This window comes from Mirounga leonina, unplaced genomic scaffold, assembly GCF_011800145.1.
Source record: "Mirounga leonina isolate KUSES-001 unplaced genomic scaffold, KU_Mleo_1.0 Mir_53, whole genome shotgun sequence".
Taxonomy (NCBI): Eukaryota; Metazoa; Chordata; class Mammalia; order Carnivora; family Phocidae; genus Mirounga; species Mirounga leonina.
This window is the reverse complement of record NW_023270807.1, coordinates 97,004,961-97,032,763: the sequence shown is the minus strand read 5'-3', so window position 1 is coordinate 97,032,763 and position 27,803 is coordinate 97,004,961. Positions and strand designations below refer to the sequence as shown.

Below are 27,803 nucleotides of genomic sequence, written 5' to 3'. Positions count from 1 at the left end.
TGCATATTCAGTATATAATCTATGGAAGCCTATGTGAACATAATTAAAATTTCTCACCTTTTGGATTCACCACTAGTAAGGTAGAAAATCTCTGGATGTGTTATTGGAGACAAATGCTTTTTGACTACATGGGAACTTCGTAGTTTCTGCAGATATCAGTCTTAAATAGCATTGTGGATTTATCCCTCTCCTCTAATCCTAACATCATAAGCTAGTCAGAGAACCACTTGGCTTGCCAAAATTTATAATACCTCAAAGTCTAAATATACAGTCCTCCTTTTAAATCTTTAGATGAATCACATTCTATATGTTAAAGTTATATGGTACAGGATACACGATACAGGATACACAACAGCACAAGGGAAATCAGTTTGCCTTTATTAAGCTTTGTGCTCTCTTCAATGAATCAATTAAGAAAAAGACATCCACAAACAAAATGAGCTCACCAAAGTATGGGAGGCTCCATAAACTTTGTCTGGGTATAGGGTCTACTGTCCTGAGAAAACTGACAAATCTGTTTCAAACTAATGAGTAGAATTCTGATGTTTATTAAATTTTTTCTAAGTACATTTGAAATAGCCATTGGTTCAACCTAAACATGATTCCTGGCTGAGGAAAGAAATTCTCATGCCAAAGTTTACTGAAGACATCATGTTGGTACAGGACTATTGTTTTAGCAGAGGTATACCAGCTGTAATTATATTCCTCCGGGAAGTACAGGTGAGTATCTAGATTCCATTCCCTTTGAAGGAACTTCAAGTCAAGCATTATTGTATTTCTATGCCCCATGCTACCACACCTGTAATTTTAATAGCAAGTCATTTGATGTTCCTCAGCTCTAACCTGGAGTCCTCATGGTTTGCTCTGGAAACATAGGGCAATTGCATTGCTCTGCTGGGATTATTCCTCAGAAACAGGATAGATCTAGGCAGACCACAATGGTCCAGTAGGCAGCTTTATCTCCATTACTAGTCCCTTTGCCTGGATTGTTCAGAAAAGCTGTGGGAACTGAAGGTCACAGAGAGAACGTATCTTTTTTGTTGTTGTTTGTTGAGGAACAGCCAAGGCTAAAAATTGCGAGTCTCTTCTCAATCTTTTCCCGATCCTTTATAGTCTCCCGAAAGAAAGCTTGAACAGATCCTATTCCGAGAATTCTTAACAACCAACCTATCAGCTTTGCTGATTGTGGCTTTTTTTTTTTTAATCACCTACCAAGAATGTACCCACTTTCAGCCTTTGCTTTTGCTTTTTTAGGCACTCACCTTTAAGTCATGAAATGTTAGGTGACTCTCCTCTCTTTCTGCCCTGCTGTCACAGCAAGACAAGCACATCTACTATTCCCATCAATCCCTTTTGACAGGCAGCCAGGAGCTGTCATAATCAGGATCTCCTTGCTGTGCCCTTGGTCAGACTCAGCCCAGGCTGCAAGAAATGCTCAATGTCTTTTGACTTGGGAAAATTACAGACAGTGCATCCAGGCAGACTTGAATGGCTTTGATCTCAATGAGCAGGGGCCTCCTGACCACCACCTGAAACACACTGGCATGGCTACCATATTTTTCCCTTAAAGAATCAGTATGATTTGAATGAGAGCACACTCTTTCTATTTGGGCTTTTTGAGGGAATATCAGAACACAGACTTCCCAATGCACTCCACTGAGTGAAGAAAGAGACGCTGTGGCCTCATACACTGGCCTCCATAGCCAGGTTCAGTAGCAAACATTTGAACAAATTGTGCTCTTCTCATCTGAAGAGCTATTCAAGCCACAGACACCTTATCAGTGGACTCCCTCCTGCTGCAGGAATGTGTACCTTTGACTCTCCCAGGAGTTTGATGGGCTGTAAAGGAACAGCTGAAAAATGACCACAGACTCCGTGCACAATGAATTGAACATGGTCTATGTTCTTTTGTTAACTTAAAGAGACACTGTCAAGATCTAAAGGTCAAAAATTGGACCAAACATGCACCATTTTTATCAGATGGCGAAAATCTGATAAAAACACTCAGAATTCTGGGGACAAATAACTACATTTCCTTTTTGTAATACTCTCTTTTCATAGGACTCATAAAACTTTTGTTTTGGGCTCCCCAGGCTGTGGGAGGCACCCAGCAGAGGCTCGCGTCAGTGCCGACCCCCTCGAGCTGACATTACGGAACTCTCCATAAGTTCGAGTTATAGCTTTTATTTTAATGCAGACAGCATCATTTCAAACATTTGTGCAACAGCAAAAAGGCAAAAAAAAAAAAAAGAAAGAAAGAAAGAAAAGAAAGAAAAAAAAGAAAGAGCTCTGTTTGCCAAGGAAAAGCTGACAAATTTATGAAGGGGGAAAATTCACTTTTGAGCTTGTGAGTAGGAGTCACAAACAAAAGTGAATCTCCAGAATTGGAAAAAGTGTTGTGTCTTGCGTTGAAACTTAAAAAAGCAAAAAGACTAACAACTTGACAGTGCCCTTTTAAGAACGATGGACAATCAAATTAAGGCAGTCGTGCAAACCATGGCACGTAAATGGTTCCTCATTCTTGATGGCATGCACATCTGTTTCCATGTTAGAAAGTGGAAAAACCCAGGAGAGAGAAAGCAAGGGGCAGACCACTACATTGTCCATGCAGCTTATCTTACACATTCACTGCAGTGTGGGGGTTTTCAAAGCTGCACATGTGCCGACGGACATTGGCTGGTGGGCGAGAATTCTGGCTGCCTCTTCCTGAAGATTGAAAAGAAAAAGACACCCAGTGAGTGAGTGGTTATACACGTGTACAGATAGAGTGATCACACCACTCAGGTGGTGCCTGGGCCTGGGCCAGGGCCTAGCCGGGCTCCTGAGCCTTTCTCCATGTCATCTCCTCCCCCACGTGTCTCCCCTGCACTGGCTGGCTATTTCTTACTGCCAGGCTCATTTCTGAAAGCCACATCAGTGGAGTGCATTCTTTCTTTTACCTTATGGGACCATCTCCTTCCAAGTGGCAGATGTTTTTTTCTGCTGTGTGTCTGTCTGTCCAAAATCAGCTCTTTCCCTCCACTCTGGACACCCCCTTTCCTCCTGGTGGCCGTGGGTTCCACCTCCACTCACACCGATGCAGGCTCAATCTTCCCACCCATCACCCCCTTAAAGTATGTTTGTGGATTTATGTCTTCTATTGTGAATTTCAATTGCATTGCTAATTTTCTTTCATCTTATGTTATCACAAATGCATTGTTGTCACTTCCTATAAAGTCACATTTATCTCTTGGCCCTCGCAGGATGAAATGTATCTGATGGTGGAGAGAGGGGGAGTGGTGAGACATTGGAGGAATCTGCCACTTGGGGAGAATGTCATCTCATTCCTTGGCTAGAGGTCTCCTTATACAGCACATAGGATGATCTGATAAGGGAAGAAGAGCATTGACTGGTCATGGCAAGTTTAATGGGACAGCCATGGGCAGTTGGCCTTTTACCATCATTTGTTGGAGTGAGGATAAGTGGGTTTCCCATGAGTTAAGCAGCCCTTCAGAAGATAGTGGGATAAAACCATCTTGTTATCACTCCACCTAAGATGGCTGCCAATCACAGAAAAGAATTTCAGGAACAAGATGCTAAAGGTGAACCATCAGCAGGTGGGCTGTGGGTGGATGGATGAGGTTGGTTGAATTGGGGGGAATCTCAATATGAAGGAACTCTCAGTGATGAAGTCCCCTCTAGAGGGTCCCTAAGAACTCACAAATATCCTCTATGTATCAGCATTGGGCCGCCTACCCCAAGACCCTGGTGACAACTATCCATTGTTAATCAGAAGAGGACCACATCAGCTGCAGGCAAGTCAAAATCTTTGGCTATATTTCCTATCTTTTTTCCCATTAAAGCAGACAGAGGAGGGGAAACAAAAGGGAGGAGCCAGAGATATTGCAGGAGCAGACCACGTCCCTTCCCATTCCATGTATTCCAGACTGAGGCCTGGCACGTGCTAGAAAGGAGAGATGTGAATTTGAGGTTTGAAACAAGAATACACTGGAATAGCTTTTCAATTCCTGAAATCAAGGAATCTGATCTGAATGTAGAAGGTGGGAAAAAAGTCTTCCACAGCACAGTTGAAGGTAAAAGAGAAAAATAAAATTAATCAGTATGTGTATTCCCTCCAAGTTTGGGCCATTCAATAAACCATTTCAAAGTACATGATCTACCCAGAATAATTTGAAATCCTCGCCCAGAGATAAAAACTTGAAACACCTTGGTGTAACTTCATTACTACTGCAATAATCCATTTATTAAAAAAAAAAAATAGACAGAGATAATGTTTGCTATTAAGCTTGCTGAAGTAATATGTCCCTGACATTCAATATGCCCACCTGAAATTACAAAAATGATGACAACAATGAAAACATCAGCAAGTAGATGACCAGGGATAAAAGTATGATGTTTGACTATATAAATGAAGCTATCAGTAAGAAAGAACATTTAACCTACAAAATAATAAAACAACTTCATTTCTCAGGAAGGAAGGCAGAAATACATTCAAGGCATTTGGCTTTCCCTTGCCAAACTTCCTGCGTCCCTTGACTCCCCTAGTTAATTCCACCTGTAGATAATGTCTACATGTGGCCTGATCCAATGGTGCTGGGAAGCCAGGATCCCACCCGGGCTGGCTCAGGACCTTGTGTCCAATACAAATGCACCACATGTCCTTCATCAGAAGGTCCCTGCACTTGGGATTTAGTGGTCTACAGTCATCATTTTGAAATCTGCACTGGGAGCTTGGAGCCTCAGCTTACCCATGGTCCTGCCTCCCTGACTTCCCTGGTGCCCCCTGGGACCCTCCGAGGCTTCACTATCTGGCCCTGCCCAGGAATCACTGCCACTCTCCACCACTGGCAGGGGTGCAGGAAGATCAAATCAGGGTCAAGTGCACATGTTGCATAGCATCTCCAGACAGTGATTGGCCGTCCCCTCCGTGGACTAGCAGGGCCACAGTGCATTTGATAGGCAACACCACGGGGGTGAGCTTCTCACCCACCCTCCATGCAGGTACCTTCTAGTTCACCTGCTGTTGTTGTAATACCCTTGGAGATCGCCGGTCTACCAGGGGCGAGAGTAGGAGGGAAGGGAAAGGGGAGATGCTTGGTTCAATTTCCCTGGAGTGTCTGCCCAGTGACTGGACGGGTAGGAGGGGGATCTGGCAGCCTGAAGGCTGCACGTGCATGGAGTCACAGAGTAGAGGCCGCGGCACATGGCAGAGTATGCACTTGTCCCCCAAGTCTCTTCTCCCCACCCTGCATGGCAGTGCAGCATTAAGTGGCAAATAAAAAACCACAAAGACAGGTTGAGAGAGAGACGACAGGAGAAAAGGCTTTGTATTGTAGTCTCTTTAACATTTCCCTCTGTGTGTTCAACCAGGGGCCTCATGTTTTCTTTTTGCACCGGGCCGTGCAAATGATGTAGCTTGTCTTGTCTGCCGGGTGTGTGTATGATGATAACCACAGGGAAACGACCTGACAGCTCAGAGACTTGACGTGCTGACATTAGCATACGTGCACAGTGTGGCATGCCTGGACAACAGCCCTTCTGTCTCCCAGGGACTGGGGTGGGAGCTCTGTGGCCTCTGGCTCTGACTTGGAATTAACTGCTGCAGTTAGTGGACAGTTCTGGGGTTCCTTCAGAGGTGGCAGTCATACTGACAGCCAAACTCCATACAGTAACTCCCAGCAATCCCAAAGCCACCTTAATTCACTATTGATTGAAGTAGTTGAAAAAATCATAGCATTTCCTTCATAGTGCCATTTTCTTCAGTCTCTGACTCACTTTGTGTTGAAGTGAAATGTAAATGACCTATGCCTACAGGGCTTACTTTTATGAAAGGGGTGGTTGATTAAAGGTTACAAGCCAAAGCCTTGAAAAATCTGATGCTAGAGTGTCTGTTTTATCACTGCACAAAAACTGAGAGGAGCTTGACTTCAGGGTATTTTTAGCAACTGTAAAACCACATATTCAACCAACCACAGATTCAGCAAGCCCGAGTAAAAGCTTGGAGGGAAAATGCAGCATATGGAGACTTGACAAATATAAGTCCCAAATCTGTGCTTGAATCTTTTGGCAGAAACTGTGGATTTAAAGAAACCCCAGAAATTTAGTAAGAAAGATTCCTCTTCAATTTCTTCTGAAAGTGCAGTTTGTTTCTTTTCTTTTGCTCTTTTTTTCTTTCTCTTCTTCCCTTCTATTATCCTTTCTTCCTCTTTTTCTTTTTTCCTTTCTTTCTTCCTTCTTTTTTCTTCTCTTCTCTTTTCTTTCTATAGAGTCACTGCTTGTTACAGTTTCTCTCATCTATTCTCATTGTCCAAATCTCCCTTTGTAGAAAAGACCATCTCTCTTCGGGTATACTTAGTCCCATATGACTTTGTTTTAATGTGTTATTTTCTTTACAGTTCATTCATACGTCAGTTTCTGTGCTAGGAATTATTCTTCACATGAACTTGAGAAGTTGTTACAAGCAGGTTTCATTCATTGTAGTGTAACAGTAAGACAGCTGGGTAAGGGGTCAGGAAACCAGGCACTCTCCAACTGTGTATTTGCCCCTTTCAGATACAGTTTTTTCATCCATAAAGGATTGTTGAAAGAGTAAATGTGAAAATGTTTCTAAATAGCAAAATGCTCTCCCAGTTTAAGACATCACTATTAAAACCCTTCCTCTGAAGGATGGAGGGACAAAAGCACAGACAAAAGACCCAGGTATTTTAAATCTCAGTGTGATTTAGCGTAGACTAATTCAGAGTATCTCAAACTTTACTTCATTTTACTTATGAATGTTAACCACTTTCCTTATTCAAGAATTTCCATAACTTCTACTAGAAAATAAACTCTTTTCTCTCCAGATTGTGGGGGATGGTGTTGGGGGTGGGGTGGGGAACAACGTTAGTGACATTGAATGGTTGTGGCAGGAGCAGGTGAAAGCTAGGTACAGAGCAGGTTAGCTGTCTGTGTCTGAAGTTGCATATCTATGATAGGCTTTGGAGGTGAGTCTACTTTTAGCAGAGAGAAATGGTCTATACAATTCCAGATGGTCAGTTTACCATGGAAATAATAATGGGGCAGCTGTCCAAAGTAATCATAAAGATTGGCAGCAACCACTCAAGACCATTTTAGCAGAGTGTGTGTTTTTTGTTGTTGTTGTTGTTATAGATAAATATAGGATAATTTCTGCCTCTGATTGCTTTCCAAAGCCAAATGCATTTTTTTTCTATTATCTGAATTTAAATATTTATTTCTAAATATTCGTTCATCAGAGTGGAGAGTGGAGCTCTGATTGTATATGTAAGCCCTCTGTAAATGGTAATTTCTTCCACTCTTCATTTTACTGCCTGGGTATCTAATATAGTACATTAATGTTCTTTATATAAACACACAGTGCAGTTTCTCCATACAGGTGTAAATACTGTTCTTTAAAGAAAATTTTAATTATAAAGATTTCTAAGCTAATAAGAGCTTATAGAAAATGACCTAATAAAATTCAATTTGTCATAGATTTGTCAAATATAAACATTTTGCCTTATATAAAGTTTCCTTTCTTTTGAAAACATTAAGAATATATGTGAAGCCCTCTGTATATATATATTTTTAAAGATTTTATTTATTTATTTGACAGAAAGAGAGACAGCAAGAGAGGGAACACAGGCAGGGGGAGTGGGAGAGGGAGAAGCCGGCTCCCCGCTGAGCAGGGAGCCCGATGCGATGTGGGGCTCGATCCCAGGACCCTGGGATCATGACCTGAGCTGAAGGCAGACGCTTAACAACTGAGCCACTCAGGCGCCCAAGCCTCTGTATATTATTCTTAATACTAATTCTATCCTTTCCAAGGGAAAATTTGGTATGGATGGATCATCACTTGGCATATTTTAATACTTTTACAACATATATATTCATATGTGTTAATAAATAATATACGGTAGTGTTTACCAAGTGATTAAATTTTATTGACATAGTATAACACTATTTCCATTCAGCAATTTGCCCATTTTGTCCATTTTGTATTACATTAACAGGTACAGTTCTAGTTCATTCACTTAAACTAAATTGAATACATACCACACTACCAAAAATATAATCAATTCTCCTACTGATGGCCACTTAGATTGTTTCCTACATTTTGCTATTTTAAGCAATGCTGCAGTAAACATTCTAGATTATGTCTCCTTGCACACAAAAATGGGAGAGTTTTTCTAAGCTATGGACCTAGAAGTAGAGTTGGTGGATTGTTGTGAGTGTACATTCATCTTTCTTATACATGGCAAAATTGCTCTACGAAGTGCTTGCCCAATTTACACTAGTATGTGAGAATTCATATTATTCTTTGTTTGTTTTTCAGACATCTTTAAAAAATGGCTTTTTATTATGAAAAATTTCAAAAATATAGAAACATGGAGAAAATGTTAAAATGAACCCCCACATCCCTATCATTCAGCTTCAATAATAATATATATGTGAATCTTGTTTCATCTATACCACCATTTATTTACTTTAAAGAAAAGCTAAATCATTATGTTTTCATCCATAAGTAATTCAGTATAAAGGCCTATAATATAGGTGCACATTTTTATAATAAAAGGAAAAATAATAATATTATCACATCTAAAATACATTAATAGTAATTCTTTAATATTTGATATTAAATGTTTAATTTAAAGTCATTACTTAGATTTCCCTGATTGTCTCATATATTTTTATTTTACTTTTGATTTTCAAATCAGCATCCAAACAAGATCTGCATATTGCATTTTGTTGATGACTCTCTTAAACCTTTTTTAATCTATAGATATTCCCTTCTTCTTTTTTGATGGCTGTTTGTTGAAAACATGCTGATTGTTTCCCAGATTATGGATTTTACTGGTTGAGTCCCTATAGTGTCATTTAATACATTCCTCTGTCACCTATATTGCCTATGAATTGATAGTTAGATCTGAGGGCTTGATCAGATTCATGATTGTTTGTACAGGGAGTATAATTTATAGGAGATAGTGTTTACTCCTTATTATACCACACCAAAAAGCACATAAATTGGGTTGTCTATTAATCACATTAAGATTGATCATTGGGTTCAAGTGTGGTCAGCCTAATGCACACATTATGAAACTTCCCATCAGCCTTTCACCTAATGGTTTTAGCAGTCACTGATGATCATTATGAAGATCAACTATTTTATTACAAAACTACAAAATGGTAATATTATAATTCTATCATCCTTTCTATATTTGTCAACTAGATTTCTTTTCTAAAGTAGAATTTCCCCTCAACAGCTATTTAGTTCCTCTGATGTAGAGTTCAAACAGAAAACACAAGCCAAATGGATGATTCTTTTCTGTTCCTTAGAGATGTTCAGAATATGGGCGCCTGGGTGGCTCAGTTGGTTAAGCGACTGCCTTCGGCTCAGGTCATGATCCTGGAGTCCCGGGATCGAGTCCCGCATCGGGCTCCCTGCTCGGCGGGGAGTCTGCTTCTCCCTCTGACCCTCCTCCCTCTCATGCTCTCTGTCTCTCGTTCTCTCTGTCTCAAATAAATAAATAAAATCTTTAAATAAATAAATAAATAAATAAATAAATAAATAAATAAATAAAAGAAATGTTCAGAATAATGATTTAGGGGGTGCCAGGGTGGCTCAGTCATTAAGCATCTGCCTTCTGCTCAGGTCATGATCCCAGGGTCCTGGGATCGAGCCCCACATCAGGCTCCTTGCTCAGCGGGAGGCCTGCTTCTCCCTCTCCCACTCCCCTTGCTTGTGTTCCCTCTCTCGCTGTCTCTCTCTCTGTCAAATAAATAAATAAAACCTTTAAAAAAAAAGAATAATGATTTAGTTTTCTAACAGTGATCTAACCCTCCAACAGTGATCAATGTATTACCTATGGGTCTGCTTTTATTGTCTAATTGTTTCCCTTGATTTTTTGGTAATATTGTCCTAACTCTTCCACACCTAAACATATAAAACACACACCACACTCACACACATATAGAAACAAAAACACACATACACATATAAAATAATATTCTGTAGAGGCTGTAAATGGTAGATGGTATCATCTGTGCTAGAGGTGCTTTACCACTTTACCTGTTAAGTAGAGGGGACAGATTATCTTAATCTAATCCAGAACTGAGCTGAGTCAAAGTTATTTTATAATTGGGATAGGAATTGGTCTACTGTAGGGCATATCCCTTCAGGACTTTTAACAGAACATCTGGCTGTGCATCTGGTAGGTCTTTATCACTGCAGCATTAAGAGGCTATGGGAGATTCTGGCTAGCTTTTCAGAGATTTTCAGTTCAGATTTTTGGCTTCCTGACCCACACAACTTCAGAATTAGACAAATGGCGGGGAACCCTGACCACATGATTGAGTGCCTCTGAGTCTCCAATTTTGTCAGTCCATGTGGTTGCTAAAGGCATTTTCTGTCCCCCCCCCCCACAGGTGGGTCTGTCTCCTCATTATTGAAAGACTCCATGAAAATAATGCTCTATGTCAGAAGTGTTTAGTTTATCTTTTAACCTTTCTGATCCACGCAATTTCAGGCAATTGCAAATGTTTTGAGAGAGAAGCTAGACATATGTCGAAGCCTCTCTGCCTTTCCTTTTATTTCTTAGACTGATGGCCACAGCATTTCTTCTGCTTTCTCTGCTCCCTCTGCTGACTCTGCTTAGGCCATGCCTGGATACTCAGCTTGTGTCATGCCTGGATACTCAGTCCCCAGCCAGGGCCTGGAGTTGGCAGATGCTCCCTGAGAAAAGCAGTTGCAGATCATCAGTTCACTTCTCGTTCTCCTCTCTCTGGTATTCCAGTCTCACTCTCCTATCACTTCAGTAACTCCCTGATAAAAAGTATTTGTCTTTTATATATGTTCCCCAAGCCTTCTTTACTCTTTACAAAATTTTGCACATATTTCCTTAAACATTTAAACATGTTTATCAAGTTTTTTTTTACCACATTGCAACATATATTATATCTTTGCATCTCTCCTGTGATCCTTTTCATTTCTTATTATATAAGTTATTGATGTTAATTCTTATTCCCTACATTTGGTAGGCCATAGTTTCTGAAGGGCAGGCTCCATGTCAAGTTACCATTCCCCCTTTTTTCCTACCCCAACTTTTGGAAATAAAAGGAAACCATATAATCTCTCATGCAAAGAATGATCACTTTTAAGAATGAAAGGAGTGCTCTGTCTCTCATTCTCTCTCTCTCAAATAAATAAATAAAATCTTTAAAAAAAAAAATGGGGCGCCTGGGTGGCTCAGTTGGTTAAGCGACTGCCTTCGGCTCGGGTCATGATCCTGGAGTCCCGGGATCGAGTCCCTCATCAGGCTCCCTGCTCGGCGGGGGGTCTGCTTCTCCTTCTGACCCTCTTCCCTCTCGTGCTCTCTGTCTCTCGTTCTCTCTCTCTCAAATAAATAAATAAAATCTTTAAAAAAAAAAAAAAGAATGAAAGGAGTGCTGGGGCGGCTGGGTGGCTCAGTCGTTAAGCGTCTGCCTTTGGCTCAGGTCACGGTCCCAGGGTCCTGGGATTGAGCCCCACATCGGGCTCCCTGCTTGGCGGGAAGCCTGCTTCTCCCTCTCCCACTCCCTCTGCTTGTGTTCCCTCTCTTGCTGTGTGTCTCCCTGTCAAATGAATAAAATCTTTAAAAAAAAAAAAAAAGAAAGAATGAAAGGAGTGCTTTAAAAGTCATGTTATGACAAAATGTGTAACCAGGGACTTTGGGGGAGCATGAAAATACATATGGTCACCTATTTATAGTAAATGAATGAATGACTGAAAAAATCAAAACAGAATGGAGAAATATTCCTAATAGAAAAATAAACCAGAAATACTTCTGAGCTTCTTCAACACTTTGGTAGTTTCAGGAATATCAAAAACACTTATTGCTAAATATCTAACTAAATTATGCAAAAATCATGTTTGCCTAACATGTTATATATGGCATAGAAACTAAGTGATCATTACAAATTAATGCAGGTGTTTGGAAAACAGAAAATAGCTGTTGATAACTCATCATAACTTGTGATTCATGGGGGTGCCTCGGTGGCTCAGTCAGTTGAGCATCTGACTCTTGATTTCAGCTCAGGTCATGATCTCAGGGTCATGATATTGAGCCCCACGAGGGGCTCCACACTCAGTGAGGAATCTGCTTGAAATTCTCTCCCTCTCCTTCTTGCATTGCCCCTCCTGCTCATGCTCTCTATTTCTCTCTCAAATAATAAATAAATCTTTAAAAAATAACTTGTGATTCATTAATCATAATTTCAAATTTAGTTTAATTTTGATCAATTAAAAATGATGACTCCTTAGGGTACCTGCTTGGCACAGTCAGTTAAGCAACTGACTCTTGGTTTTGGCTCAGGTCGTGATCTCAGGGTTGTGAGATTGAGCCCTGCATCGGGCTCAGTGCTCAGCACAGAGTCTGCTTAAGATTCTCTCTTCTTTTGCCTTTCCCCACTCTCTAAAATAAATAAATATATCTCTTTTAAAAATGATGAATCCTTGTTATATATTGAATTTGCTAAAAAGACCAGGATTGTCAATCAACTATTTTCCTATCTCTTGACAAAATATAAAAAATTGAAGAAAAAAGAAAAAGAAAAAAGAAGTAATTATTTTAGTAAGAAGCTTAAAATTGAAGTAATGATAATAAAAAGGACTTTAAGTCACTTAAATCTAGAATTGTGTGAGGCTTCTGATATTCTTGGCTATGACATTCACAATATTAGATAAGTTTCTACTAAAGTTTATTTTATGCTACCATTTCTCTTTAAGCAGATGCATTAATATCTTCATGTCGCCACCCATCAAACCTGAAAAAGAAGCAAATAGCAATTATCACACAATTTCCTTCATAGTATTAGACGTATAGTCCTCATAGCCCTAAAAGAATTCATAGTGATATCGTAGCTTACTGAAAAAGGAGAGGGGGAGATACTAAAATTGGTATAAGAGGACATCTGCTTCCAGCTAAGATGTAATACCCTGGGGTAAAACAACTCTCCCACTGAGAACAACTAGAAAAAACAGATTCAATATTTTTAAAAACCATTTACAGACATTGAAAACTGCCATGGCAACCAGAATCCAAGGTACCAAGTCAGAAAGAATCCAAGTCAGAAAATCCAAGTCAGAAAGAAGAGAACTTCAGAAAGGTAAGTGGATAATCTTCAAGCTATTTTGCCCTTGGAACACTTGATTCTTTGTTCAGGAAAAACGGACTGAGTGTGTGGGTAGAGGGTCTTAACTAAGAGGTAAAGAAGCAAGAAAAACTTTATAAATGCATAGGCCTGTAGACATAAAAATTGATTTCAAGTCTTCCAAGGCAACGAGGACTTGAGGAGCCAAGATTCTGGAGAGAAGTCACAGATGGCGCGCGTGCGCACACAAACACACACAAAAGAACTAGTGCTTAGTAGGTTCCCTCATGAAAAATGTGCAAATTTTAGGCTACACAAAGCACAGGATACAAAGTTAAGTAGAAAACTGCAGGAAATCAGAATGAAGTTTTTGGAAGTATCACAGCACTGAGGAATCACAATTGAAGTTAAAGGCATTTAAAGAATGTGGAGCCTAAGGAAACAGTGGGGACACACAGGACCCCTGGAGAGCTGTACCCTAGTAATAGGATGCAGCAGGTGAAGCAGAATAAAACTACAATACACACTAAAATCATCTCAGTCAGTCATCAGAGGATTTACGTATCAGGAATATATAAGCATGTATTGACTGTGCAAAACAAAAATAGTCATGTAATATAAGATGTAAAATGCGTGCAGAATTAAAATGCACAACAGAAAAGCACAAAAGTTGACACAAAGCAAATGCAATTAAAGTGTTTTAAGATCCTTGCTTTGTTTGGAAAGTGATAAAACTACTAATTGATTTAAGATTACAAAAGTCAGGAAATCCTTATTATAATCTCTAGGGTAACCATAAAAAGAATAATAAAAGAATGTTAAACTAACAAATTAATAGATGGGAAAATTGAATATTAAAATGCTATATTAATCCAAAGAAGGCAAGAAGGAAGAGATAAACAAAAGGAGAGTAAACATAAATGGAAGTAATCATGGTGCCAAGACAAGCAAAAATTAGTTAAAAAGTAGATATAAATATGATTATACCAGCAATTAGATCAATTGTAAATGAACTAAATATTCTAATTCAAATATAAGTATTATCAAACTGATTAAGAAACAAAATCTAAATCTAATCATGTGCAGCTTATGAGAGACACTCTTTAAACGTAAGGACACAAAAAAGCTGAAAAGCAAAGGATGGAAAAGGCATAACGTGCAAACACTCACCAAAACTAAAATCTATTAGCTACACCAATGTCAGACAAGGTAGACTCTATTTCAGCTAAACAATATAGAAGAGAACCATGGAGAATTTATATCAGGAAATCCAGGAATGTATTCATATTTGATAATTATTCAATATATTCCTCCATGTTAACAGAGTAAAATAGAAAAAAATAGGATATTTCAAGTGATGCAGAAAAAAAGATTTTGACAAAATTCAATGCCAATTTATGATAAATTTCTCAGCAAACTGAGAGTATAAAGGAGTATCTTCGACCCAATAAAGGTAAATTATGAAAGCCCTAAGAGGAAATGTCATGCATAATGATGAAATTTTGAGTAATGGCAATGATGTCCTAGACCCAGATGGCCAAAACAGTAATAAAGCTAGAGTAGTTATACTACTTGATTTTAAGACAATATAAGATTCAGGAATAGAAGACAGTGTAGCATTCTCATAAAGATAGACAAAGATATCAATAGAACAGAATAGAGAGTCCATAACTGGGAATATACATGTGTATGTTCAGTTGAATTTTGACAAAAGCACCAATGTCATTCAATGAGGGAAGGAAAGTCTTTTCAAAAATTAAGCTGAGAAAACTGGATTTCTATTCAAAAAAATTAAAAGAACCTTGATCCATTCCTTACACCATATATTAAAAAAGTATTACAGTACTAAATGTAAAAGTCAAAATTATAAAATTATAAAGAAGAAAATACAGGAGAATATTTTTGGGATCTAGAGTAGGCAAAAATTTTTTAGACTGAACACAAAAAGCACTAACCATAAAAGAAATAATAAATTGAACTTCATCAAAATTAAAAACTTCCACTCATCAAAAGATACCACTAAGAAAATGAAAAGTCAAGTCACAAATTGAGAAAATATTACAATACATGTATCTGACAAAATCTCATATCCAGATTGTAAAAAGAAGCCCTAAAATCAATAATAAAATACAAATGACCCAGTAAAAAATAGGCAAGGGGAGGAGCAAGATGGCGGAGGAGTAGGAGACCTAAATTTTGTCTGGTCCCAGGAATTCGGCTAGATAGGGATCAAACCATTCTGAACACCTACGAACTCAACAGGAGATCGACGAAAAGAATAGCAGCAACTCTCTGAACAGAAAAGCGATCACTCTCTGGAAGATAGGATGTGCGGAGATGTGAATCCGAGGGGATATTCGGGAAGATAGACCCCTGTGGGGAGGGAGCCTCTGTCAGCTGCTACTGGCAAGTGACAGAGCAGCAGAGCACAAAATCGGAACTTTTAGAAGTCTGCTCCGCTGAGGGACGTCGCTCCAGTGGCTAAGGGGGGGGTGGAACACTCGCTGGGACAGTGTGGGCTCAGGACCCTTGGGGTCACAGAAAGACCAGGGGTGCCTGAGTGCGGCAGACCTCCCAGGTATTGGAGCAGGGAAGCCAGCTGCAGAGATGGAGCCCAGGAGTGGGCTCTCAGCTCAGGGTTGCCATAAACTGTGATCCGTGGCACAGTCGGGCCACTGCTCCTCCAGCAGGGACCCAACAAGCAGCAGACCCAGGGAGACTCCTCTTCCTCCCCTGGGAGGAGCGGCGGGGGAGTGCACCACAGGAATCTGCTGGGTTTGGAGATTCCACGGCGTCGTGTGCCAGAGATAGAAACACTCGGTCACAGGCCAGTGAGCACAGGGTGCGGCTAGAGACCGGGGATATGGGAGTGATTGACTGCTTTTCTCTAGGGCTCACTGAGGAGTGGGGCCCCAAGTTCTCGGCTCCTCTGGGGCGGAGATTGGGAGGCTGCCATTTTCACTCTCGGCCTCCAAAGCTGTACAGAAAGCTTGCAGGGAATAAAAGCTCCCGAGAGCAAACCCGAGCAGATTACTTAGCCCGGACCGGCAAGGGTTGGGCAATTCTGCCTCCAGCAAAGACATTTGGGAACCATGGCAACAGGCCCCTCCCCCAGAAGATCAACAAGAACAGCCAGCCAAGACCAAGTTTACTGATCAATGAGAACGACAGAACTCCAGCGCTAGGGGAATACTGCACATAGAATTCATGGCTTTTTTCCCCCTGATTCTTTAGTCTTTCAAGGTTAATTTTTTTAATTTAATTTTTTTTTTTGAAATTTTCTTTTTCCCTTTTTCAACCAACATCTTATCAATCTCTTTTTTAAAAAATTTTTTTTATTTTTCATTTTTAGAGTCATATTCTACCCCTTCATAGTAGTTAACCTTATTTTTGGTATATATATATAAGTTGTTCTCTCTTTAAAATTTTGGGATACAGTTTCTTCTAACACACCAAAATATACCCTAAATCTCTAGTATATGGCTTTGTTCTAGTCTCCTGCCTGATCACATTCTCTCCCTTTTTTTTTAATTCCTCTTCTTTCTTTTTTCAACCAACTTCTTATCTTATCAATTCCATTTATAAAATATTTTTAATTTTCATCTGTACAGTCATATTCCATCCCTTCATCATATTTACCCTTATTTTTGTACATATATAGGTTTTTCTTTCTTTAAAATTTTGGGAGGCAGTTTTTTCTAACAGACCAAAATAAGCCCAAAATCTAGTGTGTGGCACTGATCTATGCACCAGCCTGGTCATATTTGATCATATTCTGTTTGGTTTGTTTTTTTTTTTAATCTTTTTCTTTCTCTCTTTATTTTTTTTTTCTTTTTTCTTTCTTTCCCCTGGTTTCAGGTCTCTTCTGATTTGTTTAGTGTATGTATTTCTGGGATTGTTGTTACCCTGTTAGCATTTTGTTCTCTTACTCATCTAGTCTTCTTTCAACAAAATGACAAGATGGAAAAAAATCACCTTAAAAAAAAGAACAAGAGGCAGTACTGACTGCCAGGGACCTAATCAATACAGACATTAGTAAGATGTCAGAACTAGAGTTCAGAATGACGATTTTAAAGATACTAGTTGGGCTTGAAAAAAGCATGGAAGTTATTATAGAAACCCTCTCTGGAGAAATAAAAGAACTAAAATCTAACCAAGTCGAAATCAAAAAGGCTATTAATGAGGTCCAATCAAAAATGGAGGCTCTAACTGCTAGGATAAATGAGGCAGAAGAGTGAATTAGTGATATAGAAGACCAAATGATGGAGAATAAAGCTGAGAAAAAGAGAGATAAATAACTACTGGACCATGAGAGCAGAATTCGAGAGATAAGTGATACCATAAGATGAAACAATATTAGAAGAATTGGGATCCCAGAAGAAGAAGAAAGAGAGTGAGAGGCAGAAGGTATATTGGAGCAAATTATAGCAGAGAACTTCCCTAATTTGGGGAAGGAAACAGGCATCAAAATCCAGGAGGCACAGAGAACCCCCCTCAAAATCAATAAAAATAGGTCAACACCCCAAAATCTAATAGTAAAACTTATGAGTCTCAGAGACAAAGAGAAAATCTGAAAGCAGCTCGGGACAAGAGGTCTGTAACCTACAATGGTAGAAATATTAGATTGGCAACAGACCTATCCACAGAGCCCTCGCAGGCCAGAAAGGACTGGCATGATATATTCAGAGCACTAAATGAGAAAAATATGCAGCTAAGAATACTATCCAGCTAGGTGGTCACTGAAAATAGAAGGAGAGATTAAAAGCTTCCAGGACAAACAAAAACTAAAGGAATTTGCAAACATGAAGCCAGCCCTACCAGAAACATTGAAAGGGGTCCTCTAAGCAAAGAGAGAGCCTAAAAGTAACATAGACCAGAAAGGAACAGAGACAATATACAGTAACAGTCACCTTACAGGCAATACAATGGCACTAAATTCATATCTTTCAATAGTTACCCTGAATGTAAATGGGCTAAATGCCCCAATCAAAAGACACAGGGTATCAGGTTGGATAAAAAAACAAGACCCATCAATATGCTGTCTGCAAGAAACTCATTTTAGACCCAAATACACCTCCAGATTGAAAGTGAGGGGATGGAAAACCATTTACCATGCTAATGGACATCAAAAGAAAGCTGGGGTGGCAATATTTATATCAGACAAATTAGATTTTAAACCAAAGACTATAATAAGAGATGAGGAAGGACACTATATCATATTTAAAGGGTCTATCCAACAAGAAGATCTACCAATTGTAAATATCTATGCCCCTAGCATGGAAGCAGCCAATTATATAAGCCAATTAATAACAAAATCAAAGAAACACATCAACAATACAATAATAGTGGGGGACTTTAACACCCCCCTCACTTAAATGGACAGATCATCTAAGCACAAAATCAACAAGGAAATAAAGACTTTAAATGACACACTGGACCAAATGGACTTCACAGAGATAATCAGAACATTCCATCCCAAAGCAACAGAATACACATTCTTCTCTAGTGCCCATGGAACTCTCGCCAGAATAGATCACATCCTAGATCACAAATCAGGTCTCGACCAGTACCAAAAGATTGGGATCTTTCCCTGCATAGTTTCTGACCACAATTTTTTGAAACTAGAACGCAATCACAAGAGGAAATTTGGATAGAACTCAAATACATGGGGGCTAAAGAGCATCCTACTAAAGAATGAATGGGTCAACCAGGAAATTAAAGAAGAATTAAAAAAATTCATGGAAACCAATGAAAATGAAAACACAACTGTTCAAAATCTTTGGGATGCAGCAAAGGCTGTCCTAAGAGAAAAGTATATAGCAATACAAGTCTTTCTCAAGATACAAGAAAAGTCTCAAATACACAACCTAACCCTACACTTAAAGGAGCTGGAAAAAGAACAGCAAATAAAGCCTAAATGCAGCAGGAGAAGAGAAATAATAAAGATCGGAGCAGAAATCAATGAAATAGAAACCAAAAGAACAGTAGAACAGATGAACGAAACTAGGAGCTGGTTCTCTGAAAGAATTAATAAGATTGATAAACCCCTGGCCAGACTTATCAAAAAGAAAAGAGAAATGACCCAAATAAATAAAATCATGAATGAAAGAGGAGAGATCACAACCAACACCAAAGAAATACAAACAATTATAGGAACATATTATGAGCAACTATATGCCAGCAAATTAGATAATCTGAGAAATGGATGCATTCCTAGAGATGTATAAACCACCAAAACTGAACCAGGAAGAAACAGAAAACCTGAACAGACTTATAACCACTAAGGAAATTGAAGCAGTCATCAAAAATCTCCCAACAAACAAAAGCCCAGGGCCAGATGGCTTCCCAGGGGAATTCTACCAAACATTTAAAGAAGAATTAATACCTATTCTTCTGAAACTGTTCCAAAAATTAGAAATGGAAGGAAAACTTCCAAACTCGTTTTCTGAGGCCACTATTACCTTGATCCCAAAACCAGACAAAGACTCCATCAAAAAGGAGAATTACAGACCAATATCCTTGATGAACATGGATGCAAAAATTCTCACCAAAATACTAGCCAATAGGATCCAACAGTACATTAAAAGGATTATTCACCACAACCAAGTGGGATTTATCCCTAGGCTGCAAGTTTGGTTCAACATCCACAAATCAATGTGATACAAGACATTAATAAAAGAAAGAACAAGAACCATATGATCCTCTCAATAGATGCAGAAAAAGCATTTGACAAAGTACAGCATCCTGTCTTGATCAAAACCCTTCAGAGTATAGGGATAGAGGGTACATACCTCAATATCATAAAAGCCATCTATGAAAAACTCACAGCAAATATCATTCTCAATGGGGAAAAACTGAGAGCTTTCCCCCTAAGGTCAGGAACATGGCAGGGATGTCCACTACCACCACTGCTATTCAACATAGTACTAGAAGTCCTAGCCACAGCAATCAGACAACAGAAAGAAATAAAAGGCATCTAAATTGCCAAAGAAGAAATCAAACTCTCACTTTTTACAGATGATATGATACTTTATGTGGAAAACCCAAAAGACTCCATGCCAAAACTGCTAGAACTCATACAGGAATTCAGTAAAGTGGCAGGATATAAAATCAATGCACAGAAATCAGTGGCATTCCTATACACCAACAACAAGACAAAAGAAAGAGAAATTAAGGAGTTGATCCCATTTACAATTGCACCCAAAACCACAAGATACCTAGGAATGAATCTAACCAAAGAGGCAGAGAATCTGTACTCAGAAAACTCTAGAATACTCATGAAAGAAATTGAGGAAGACACAAAGAAGTGGAAAAATGTTCTATGCTCATGGATTGGAAGAACAAATATTGTGAAGATGTCAATGCTACCTAGAGCAATCTACACATTCAATGCAATCCCCATCAAAATACCATCCATTTTTTTCAAAGAAATGGAACAAATAATCCTAAAATTTGAATGGAACCAGAAAAGACCCCAAATAGCCAGAGGAATGTTGAAAAAGAAAAGCAAAGCTGGTGGCATCACAATTCCAGACTTCCAGCTCTATTACAAAGCTGTCATCATCAAGACAGTATGGTACTGGCACAAAAAAAGACACATAGATCAATGGAACAGAATAGAGAGCCCACAAATGGACCCTCAACTCTATGGTCAACTAATCTTTGACAAAGCAGGAAAGAATGTCCAATGGAAAAAAGACAGTCTCTTCAACAAATGGTTTGGGAAAATTGGACAGCCACATGCAGAAGAATGAAACTGGACCATTTCCCTACACCACACACAAAAATAGACTCAAAATGATTGAAAGACCTAAATGTGAGACAGGAGTCCATCAAAATCCTTGGGAAGAACACAGGCAGCAACCTCTTCGACCTCAGCCACAGCAACTTCTTCCTAGAAACATTTCCAAAGGCAAGGAAGCAAGGGCAAAAATGAATATTGGGCTTCATCAAGATAAAAAGCTTTTGCACAGCAAAAGAAACAGTCAACAAAACCAAAAGACAACTGACAGAATGGGAGAAGATATTTGCAAATGACATATCAGATAAAGGGCCAGTATCCAAAATCTATAAAGAACTTCTCAAACTCAACACCCAAAGAACAAATGATCCAATCAAGAAATGGGCAGAACACATGAACAGATATTTTTCCAAAAAAGACATCCAAATGGCCAACAGACACATGAAAAAGTGCTCAACATCGCTCAGCATCAGGGAAATCCAAATCAAAATCTCAATGAGATACCACCTCACACCAGTCAGAATGGCTAAAATGAACAAGTCAGGAAACGACAGATGTTGGCGGGGATGCGGAGAAAGGGGAACCCTCCTACACTGTTGGTGGGAATGCAAGCTGGTGCAGCCACTCTGGGAAACAGTATGGAGATTCCTCAAAAAGTTGAAAATAGAGCTACCATATGACACAGCAATTGCACTACTGGGTATTTACCCCAAAGATACAAATGTAGCGATCTGAAGGGGTACGTGCACACTGATATTTATAGCAGCAATGTTGACAACAGCCAAACTATGGAAAGAGCCACGATGTCCATCAACAGATGAATGGATAAAGAAGATGTGGTATATATATACAATGGAATATTATGCAGCCATCAAAAGGAATGAAATCTTGCCATTTGCAACAACATGGATGGAACTAGAGGGTATTATGCTGAGTGAAATAAGTCAATCAGAGAAAGACATGTATCATATGATCTCACTGATATGAGGAATTCTTAATCTCAGGAAACAAACTGAGGGTTGCTGGAGTGGTAGGGGGTGGGAGGGATGGGGTGGCTGGTTGATAGACATTGGGGAGGGTATGTGCTATGGTGAACGCTGTGAATTGTGTAAGACTGTTGAATGACAGACCTGTACCTCTGAAACAAATAATACATTATATGTTAAAAAAAAAAAAAAAGAAGATAGTAGGAAGGGAAAAATGAAGGGGGGGAAATTGGAGGGGGAGACGAACCATGAGAGACTATGGACTCTGAGAAACAAACTGAGGGTTCTAGAGGGGAGAGGGGTAGGGGGATGGGTTAGCCTGGTGATGGGTATTAAAGAGGGCACGTACTGAATGGAGCACTGGGTGTTATTCGCAAACAATGAATCATGGAACACTAATCAAAAACTAATGATGTAATGTATAGTGATTAACATAACAATAAAAAATAAATAAAAAATTTTCAAAATTGGGCAAGAATTTGGATAGATATTTCATAAAATAGGACATATAAGTGACCAAAAAAGTATATGAAAAGAATTTTGAGGTCATTAGTCATCAGGAAAATGCAATTTGAATCTATAATTAAATACTACTACTACATACCCATTAGAATGACTAAAATGTGAAAAATTATCAACACCAAATGGATTTCATACATTCTTAGTAGGAGTATAAAATGGCAAAATCTCTTTGGCAGTTTTTTATAAGTTAAAAATACACCTGCCTTATCATCCAGCAATTCCATTTCTAGGCATATATGTACAAAAAATGAAAATACATGTTCGTAAGAACTAGTACATGTATGTTGATTGTAGCTTTATGTGTAATAGCGACAGTTGGAAACAAACTAAATGCCCATTAGCACATTAGATTAAACACATTTTAGTATATTCATACAATATAACATTAATCAGCAATTAAAAGGAATAAACTGTTGATCCATGCAAGAACACCGACCAATCTCATGTTGTGTGAAAGAATGGAGACATAAAAGAAACCTACTGTATGATTTCATTTTTATGAAATTCAAGAACAGGCAAGTTAATCTATGAGGATTGAAATTACAGTAGTGGTTGCCTATGAATGGAAAGTGGAACAGATTAGAAAAGAATGAGGGAATTTCTAGGGTGAAGACAATGCTCTATATTTTGATTGCATGTGGGTTACAGGGGTATATCATGCAATTTTCTAAATTGTATCAAACTGCCATTAAAATTTATGCATATTGATGTAATTATGTAAACTATGCTCAATAAAAAGAATATGAAATGAAAGGATAAAAAGGATTAGAGAGAAAAATGTAAATATTGAAGTTAGCCAAAAAAGTTTCAATATACAGATATTAGAAATGCTTGAAGAAAAAAAAAAAAGGAAATGAATACTGAAGATTATATATAGCTCAGGAAAATTTTCCTGAAATTGAAAAAGATTTGTAACTACACATTGAAAATACTGACAGAGGAAAACCAATATGAAGACACATTCTAGCAAAACAACTCGACTTTATAGGAAATGGAAATAATTTATTTTGGATGTCTAGGAAAGAAAACAGCAGGTGTTTTATAAGGGAAAATAGATAATCATCAGAATTTTGGGCAGCAAAGTTTTATGTTAACTGTAACTAGAAAGGCATATTGAAGATACTTTAGGAAAACAAAATGTGCTCCCTGAATTTTATAGCCAGCAAAACTGACATTTGATATAAAAACTATAGATGAACTGTTGTCAGTAAGCAAAAACTAAGTGACTGTTCCCATGAGTAAATCCCTGAAAAATCTACTCTGGCCTAAGTTTATGGGCTTCAGACTACCAAAATAACTAGGAAGACATCATCATGAAGACTGGAGGTAAGTATTAAGCCCATCTTTAATTGTAGAACTAAGATTAAATGAGGGTTAAATGGGAGAACATATAGTATGTAATGGCTATATACTCAGATAATGTAGATACAGTAAAACTAGTTTAAAAGGGAGGGATGGAAAGATCAGATGTGAACTACTGTATTTAATTCTTTCTGAGTAATTAATTGGTTGTGATAGTATTAGCAGTTATCCTAACACACTTGTATGGCTACTGTGGAATAACATAAGTATATACCTCTGAGACATTTTAATTCTATCATCTCCTGTTTCCTTGGAAACTAGGACTCTTCTTGTGGAATAAAGAAAATATATATTTGTAGTAAATAACATATGAGCTATGAATTTCTGGATCAGAAAGGCTGAGAACAGCTACATATGCTTTAATAATTAAACATTTGATGGCATTAAGCTAAGATAGCTTGTTTTACCCTATTAATTCTAGGGGTCATCTTGTCATTTGGACTTAAATTTTCAGAGCCCATGGGTCTTCAACCCCTTCACCCATCTCCACATCACAGAGGTCCATGATCATTTCTAATGTTTGTTTCAGTGACTGCTCTTCTCTGCTTTTGTGTCTGATCAACCCCCACTCTTATAGATCAATCATGGTATAGATGTGATAATACATTTAGTCTGGTAACAGTTCAAATTTTATAGGCTTTGGAGCCAAACTACCCTGAGGCGACTGCATATCTCCATTTATTTTATTGGTCTTAAAATGGAATTTTGTGAGCAACCTCACTTTTACTTTTATTTTGCACCTTAATTATTTCTCTGGGATCTTTCTTGCTGGTGTCCTCTGCTCCATTCGAAATTCTGTGGGGTCATAGACCATTCAATATGTCTTCCCCAGTAAATTGTCCACAGTTTATAAAGGAGTAAGCCCTCCATATTTTTTTTAAGCAAAGGACTGAATTATGAAATTATGAAAACTTTACTAAAATGGCTTGAAATACTAAAGCTTGCAATAAGGCACTAACAGAATCAATGGCTGAAGTCACAGAGCTGGCTAGTGACATAGATCCATCCCTTCTGTTTCCTCACTGCTACCCCTGCCCTATGGTCATAAATCCTTCTATTTACTTTGATCATGTATGTCTTTATTTTTTTTCTTTGTTAACACTTTCCCACTCCCCATCCCATAGCCATCTAAGCCAAGTAACATAAGCAGTGCAAAATGGAAAATGATATTAATTCCCACAGTGTTTGAGAGAATTTACTAGGAGCAAAGTAACTATATATTTTTATAGCTGGGAAATCAGGGAAAGGAAAATATTTCTTTTATTTACTCGTCAGAGAGAGCAAAAGCAGGGCAAGCAGCAGAGGGAAAGGGAGAGGGAGAAGCTCCCCACTGAGCAACAAGGCTGATGGGGGACTCAATTCCAGGACCCTGGGATCATGACCTGAGCCGAAGGCAGACACTTAACCAACTGAGCCACCCAGGCATCCCAGGAAAATATTTCTTATTGATTTCTTTTAAGCAGTTGATTTTCAATATATTTAGCAGAATTGCTAGGGACTTGGCTTAATTTCGTTTGCAGTGGACTCCTCATTTATCTTGAAGAAAATTTGCATAGAGGGTATTGTTAAGTTGCCTTAAATTATAGGAGGTTTCGTTTACCCTTTTGAAACAAAATTCAATTATAGTCATATCATTTTCTTCTTCTATTCTATTAACCAATGTTAATAATAAGTAATATTTTACTGTTGGCCTGTAATTTATATGTATTTTAATTCATTCAGAAGACAATGTCCTAATGATCTATTTTCCTTTAACAAAACAAAACACCATTCCCCCTCCTCTTTGTTCATCTTGAGGCAACTGAGAAGCATTTTATAGCCAGGATTCTTTATAAAGGTAGTAAAGACAGGTCTTTTTTTTTAATTTGTTTGATTCTATACTGCATACCTTTATAATAAATGCTGTGTCAGAGCTATGACATTTTCTTTCCCCTCCATTGGCATACCTACTTGAATTTGGAATAATCACTCATGCTTTGTATAGATAGATGATTGTCCTTCACCTCTTTAAACTGAGATAGACACATGAGCCAGGCTTAGCCAATCAGTTTCTGTGTTATGTAGAACCACATGGGTAGAGAGAATGAAAGAAATCTCTTTGGGTAGCTGGATCTATAACAACATGTAAACTCAGGAGCACTGGGATGGTTGTCCTTGGATGGACTATGAGGGCCCATGACATAGAGAAAGCAGATCTATAAGGAGAAGATGAAGGAGGCAGGCAGAGAGGAGACAGGAGGTGACACTGAGACCTTTCTCCTTAGGAGCCCAATCCCCCATATGGCCCAGAAGCATTCCAAATCTTGTTACTGTGGGATACCTGAAAGTAGTCCTTATATTCTTCCTGTTAAATAGCCCACCCCTTTTTGCTCAGACTAGCTTAAGTTGGCTCCTATAATTTGTAGCCAGAGAGTTCTAGTTAAGGAGGCTAAGGCTCTCTTCTCATGATCTGAAGCTTACAAATCCACTGGTACTTTCCTCTTCTTATGTTCTTCATTCTGCAAGCTATTAACGTTTTTGCTCTTGAACTAGCTTTACAAACACGTTGCTCGCATGATCTGCTTCCCTTTAGAGTAGGTAACACTTTACGCTGGACACTAACAGATGGAATGCAAATGACCTCATCTTTCTTTAGCTGTGGCCAAGTATGGACAGATTGCCAAGCCATGTCAAACAGGGTGTCCTTCCCCCCACACATCTCACACTAAATCACACTTGCATGTCTCCACTTTCAGCAGATACATGCCTTCCATTCTACACAGCATAGATATCATGAACTAATGATAATGATGATGCACACCACTAGTTTTCAGAACTCTCTTTACAGGATGGTGTAATGCAGAGTTTTATGCTAATATATAAACTTCCATACATCGTCCCCTATTTTCAAAATTTCAGTGTCACTAGCTAACAGCTATTGAGATTTTACTATGTGCTACATTTTCCCATTTATTTTATACAAATGTAAAATAAATTTGCTTAGACTAGCTTAAGTTGCTTTCTATAACTTGCAGCTTAAGGGTTCTAATTAGTGAGTCTATAGGCTCTGTTCTCATGATCTAAGAATATCCATGGTCAGGTTCAGCCTGAAGGTGGGTCTTCCAATAATTTCTTTCATTTAACAGGTGACTGTTAAATAGAGTGGGGCATATATTCAATAAACTTCTGACTCTAAATTTACACATCCACCTGAATCACCACACTATATCATTTCCTATCATTCCCACTCACCCAATTTTATTGTAATGGTGTGTTACACCAATAAATCATGAACTTCTTCAGGGCAGTCTACATGTCTTACTCATTTTATTGAATGCATGAATGAATATATACATTATTGAGGTAGCAGACATAAACAGCTACTAGAGTGATGGTTTTATCCAAAAAAAAAAAAAAACAAACCCACAGTAATTTTAGTCCCATTTCTTTCTCTTATAAAAATGGCTTGAGCTTTTCAAGCCTTAGTTTCTTTGCACAATTGTGTTATATGGACCTCTCTTGGGCCATTATGGATATTCATATAGAATATTCTGAATTCAGGGGCCCCTGGGTGGCACAGTCGGTTAAGTGTCCAACTCTTGGTTTCAGCTCAGGTTGTGTTCTCAGGGTCATGATCTCAGGATCATGAGATCGAGCCCTGGGTCGGGCTCCCCCTTTAGCACAGTCTGCTCAAGTTTCTCTCTCTCCCTCTGCCCCTCACCTCTCTCTGTAAAATAAATAAATAAATCTTTTTAAAAAAATATTCTGAATTCAGTTTAAAAACTATGTACTGTTAACATATGAGGATAAAATATTACATTTAGGAACTTGAATATGGATCAGTCATGCAAGTTTATTTGAATTTGAAAGAAATATAAGAGGTGACCTATATTCAAAAGGAACTGTTCTCTTTGAAGCTGTAACATAAGCTGTGCCTTATGATCTCAGTATAGAACTTGAAAACATAAAATATGAGTATTAAAGGAGCTATTTCTGTGTTATTTGCAGAACGAGCATATTATTAACGAGAAAAAAAAACAAGAAAACAATGGTGACTGCAAATTTGCTGCACCTGATGGGGGACAAGT

The 27,803-nt window shown here is 38.5% G+C and overlaps 1 protein-coding gene and 1 long non-coding RNA gene across 4 annotated transcripts in view; one reads left to right on the top strand and one right to left on the bottom strand.

The window, feature by feature from the left end:
* GRM1 (glutamate metabotropic receptor 1) overlaps nt 1-27,803 on the bottom strand; it is a 419,049-nt gene that overhangs the window by 6,018 nt on the left and 385,228 nt on the right. Inside the window, exon 8 of one of the 3 annotated variants that reach the window (XM_034990935.1) lies at nt 2,646-2,706. The exons of the other annotated variants lie outside the window; for them this stretch is intronic. Coding sequence (XP_034846826.1) covers nt 2,646-2,706 — 61 coding nt within the window. Of the gene's footprint in view, nt 1-2,645; nt 2,707-27,803 lie in introns of those variants that run through there. 3 annotated transcript variants of the gene reach the window in all.
* Nucleotides 13,053-27,803, top strand: part of LOC118001002 — a 37,780-nt gene continuing 23,029 nt past the window's right edge. Inside the window, exon 1 of the long non-coding RNA XR_004676606.1 lies at nt 13,053-13,140. This is a non-coding gene — a long non-coding RNA (uncharacterized LOC118001002). The remainder of the gene's footprint in view (nt 13,141-27,803) is intronic.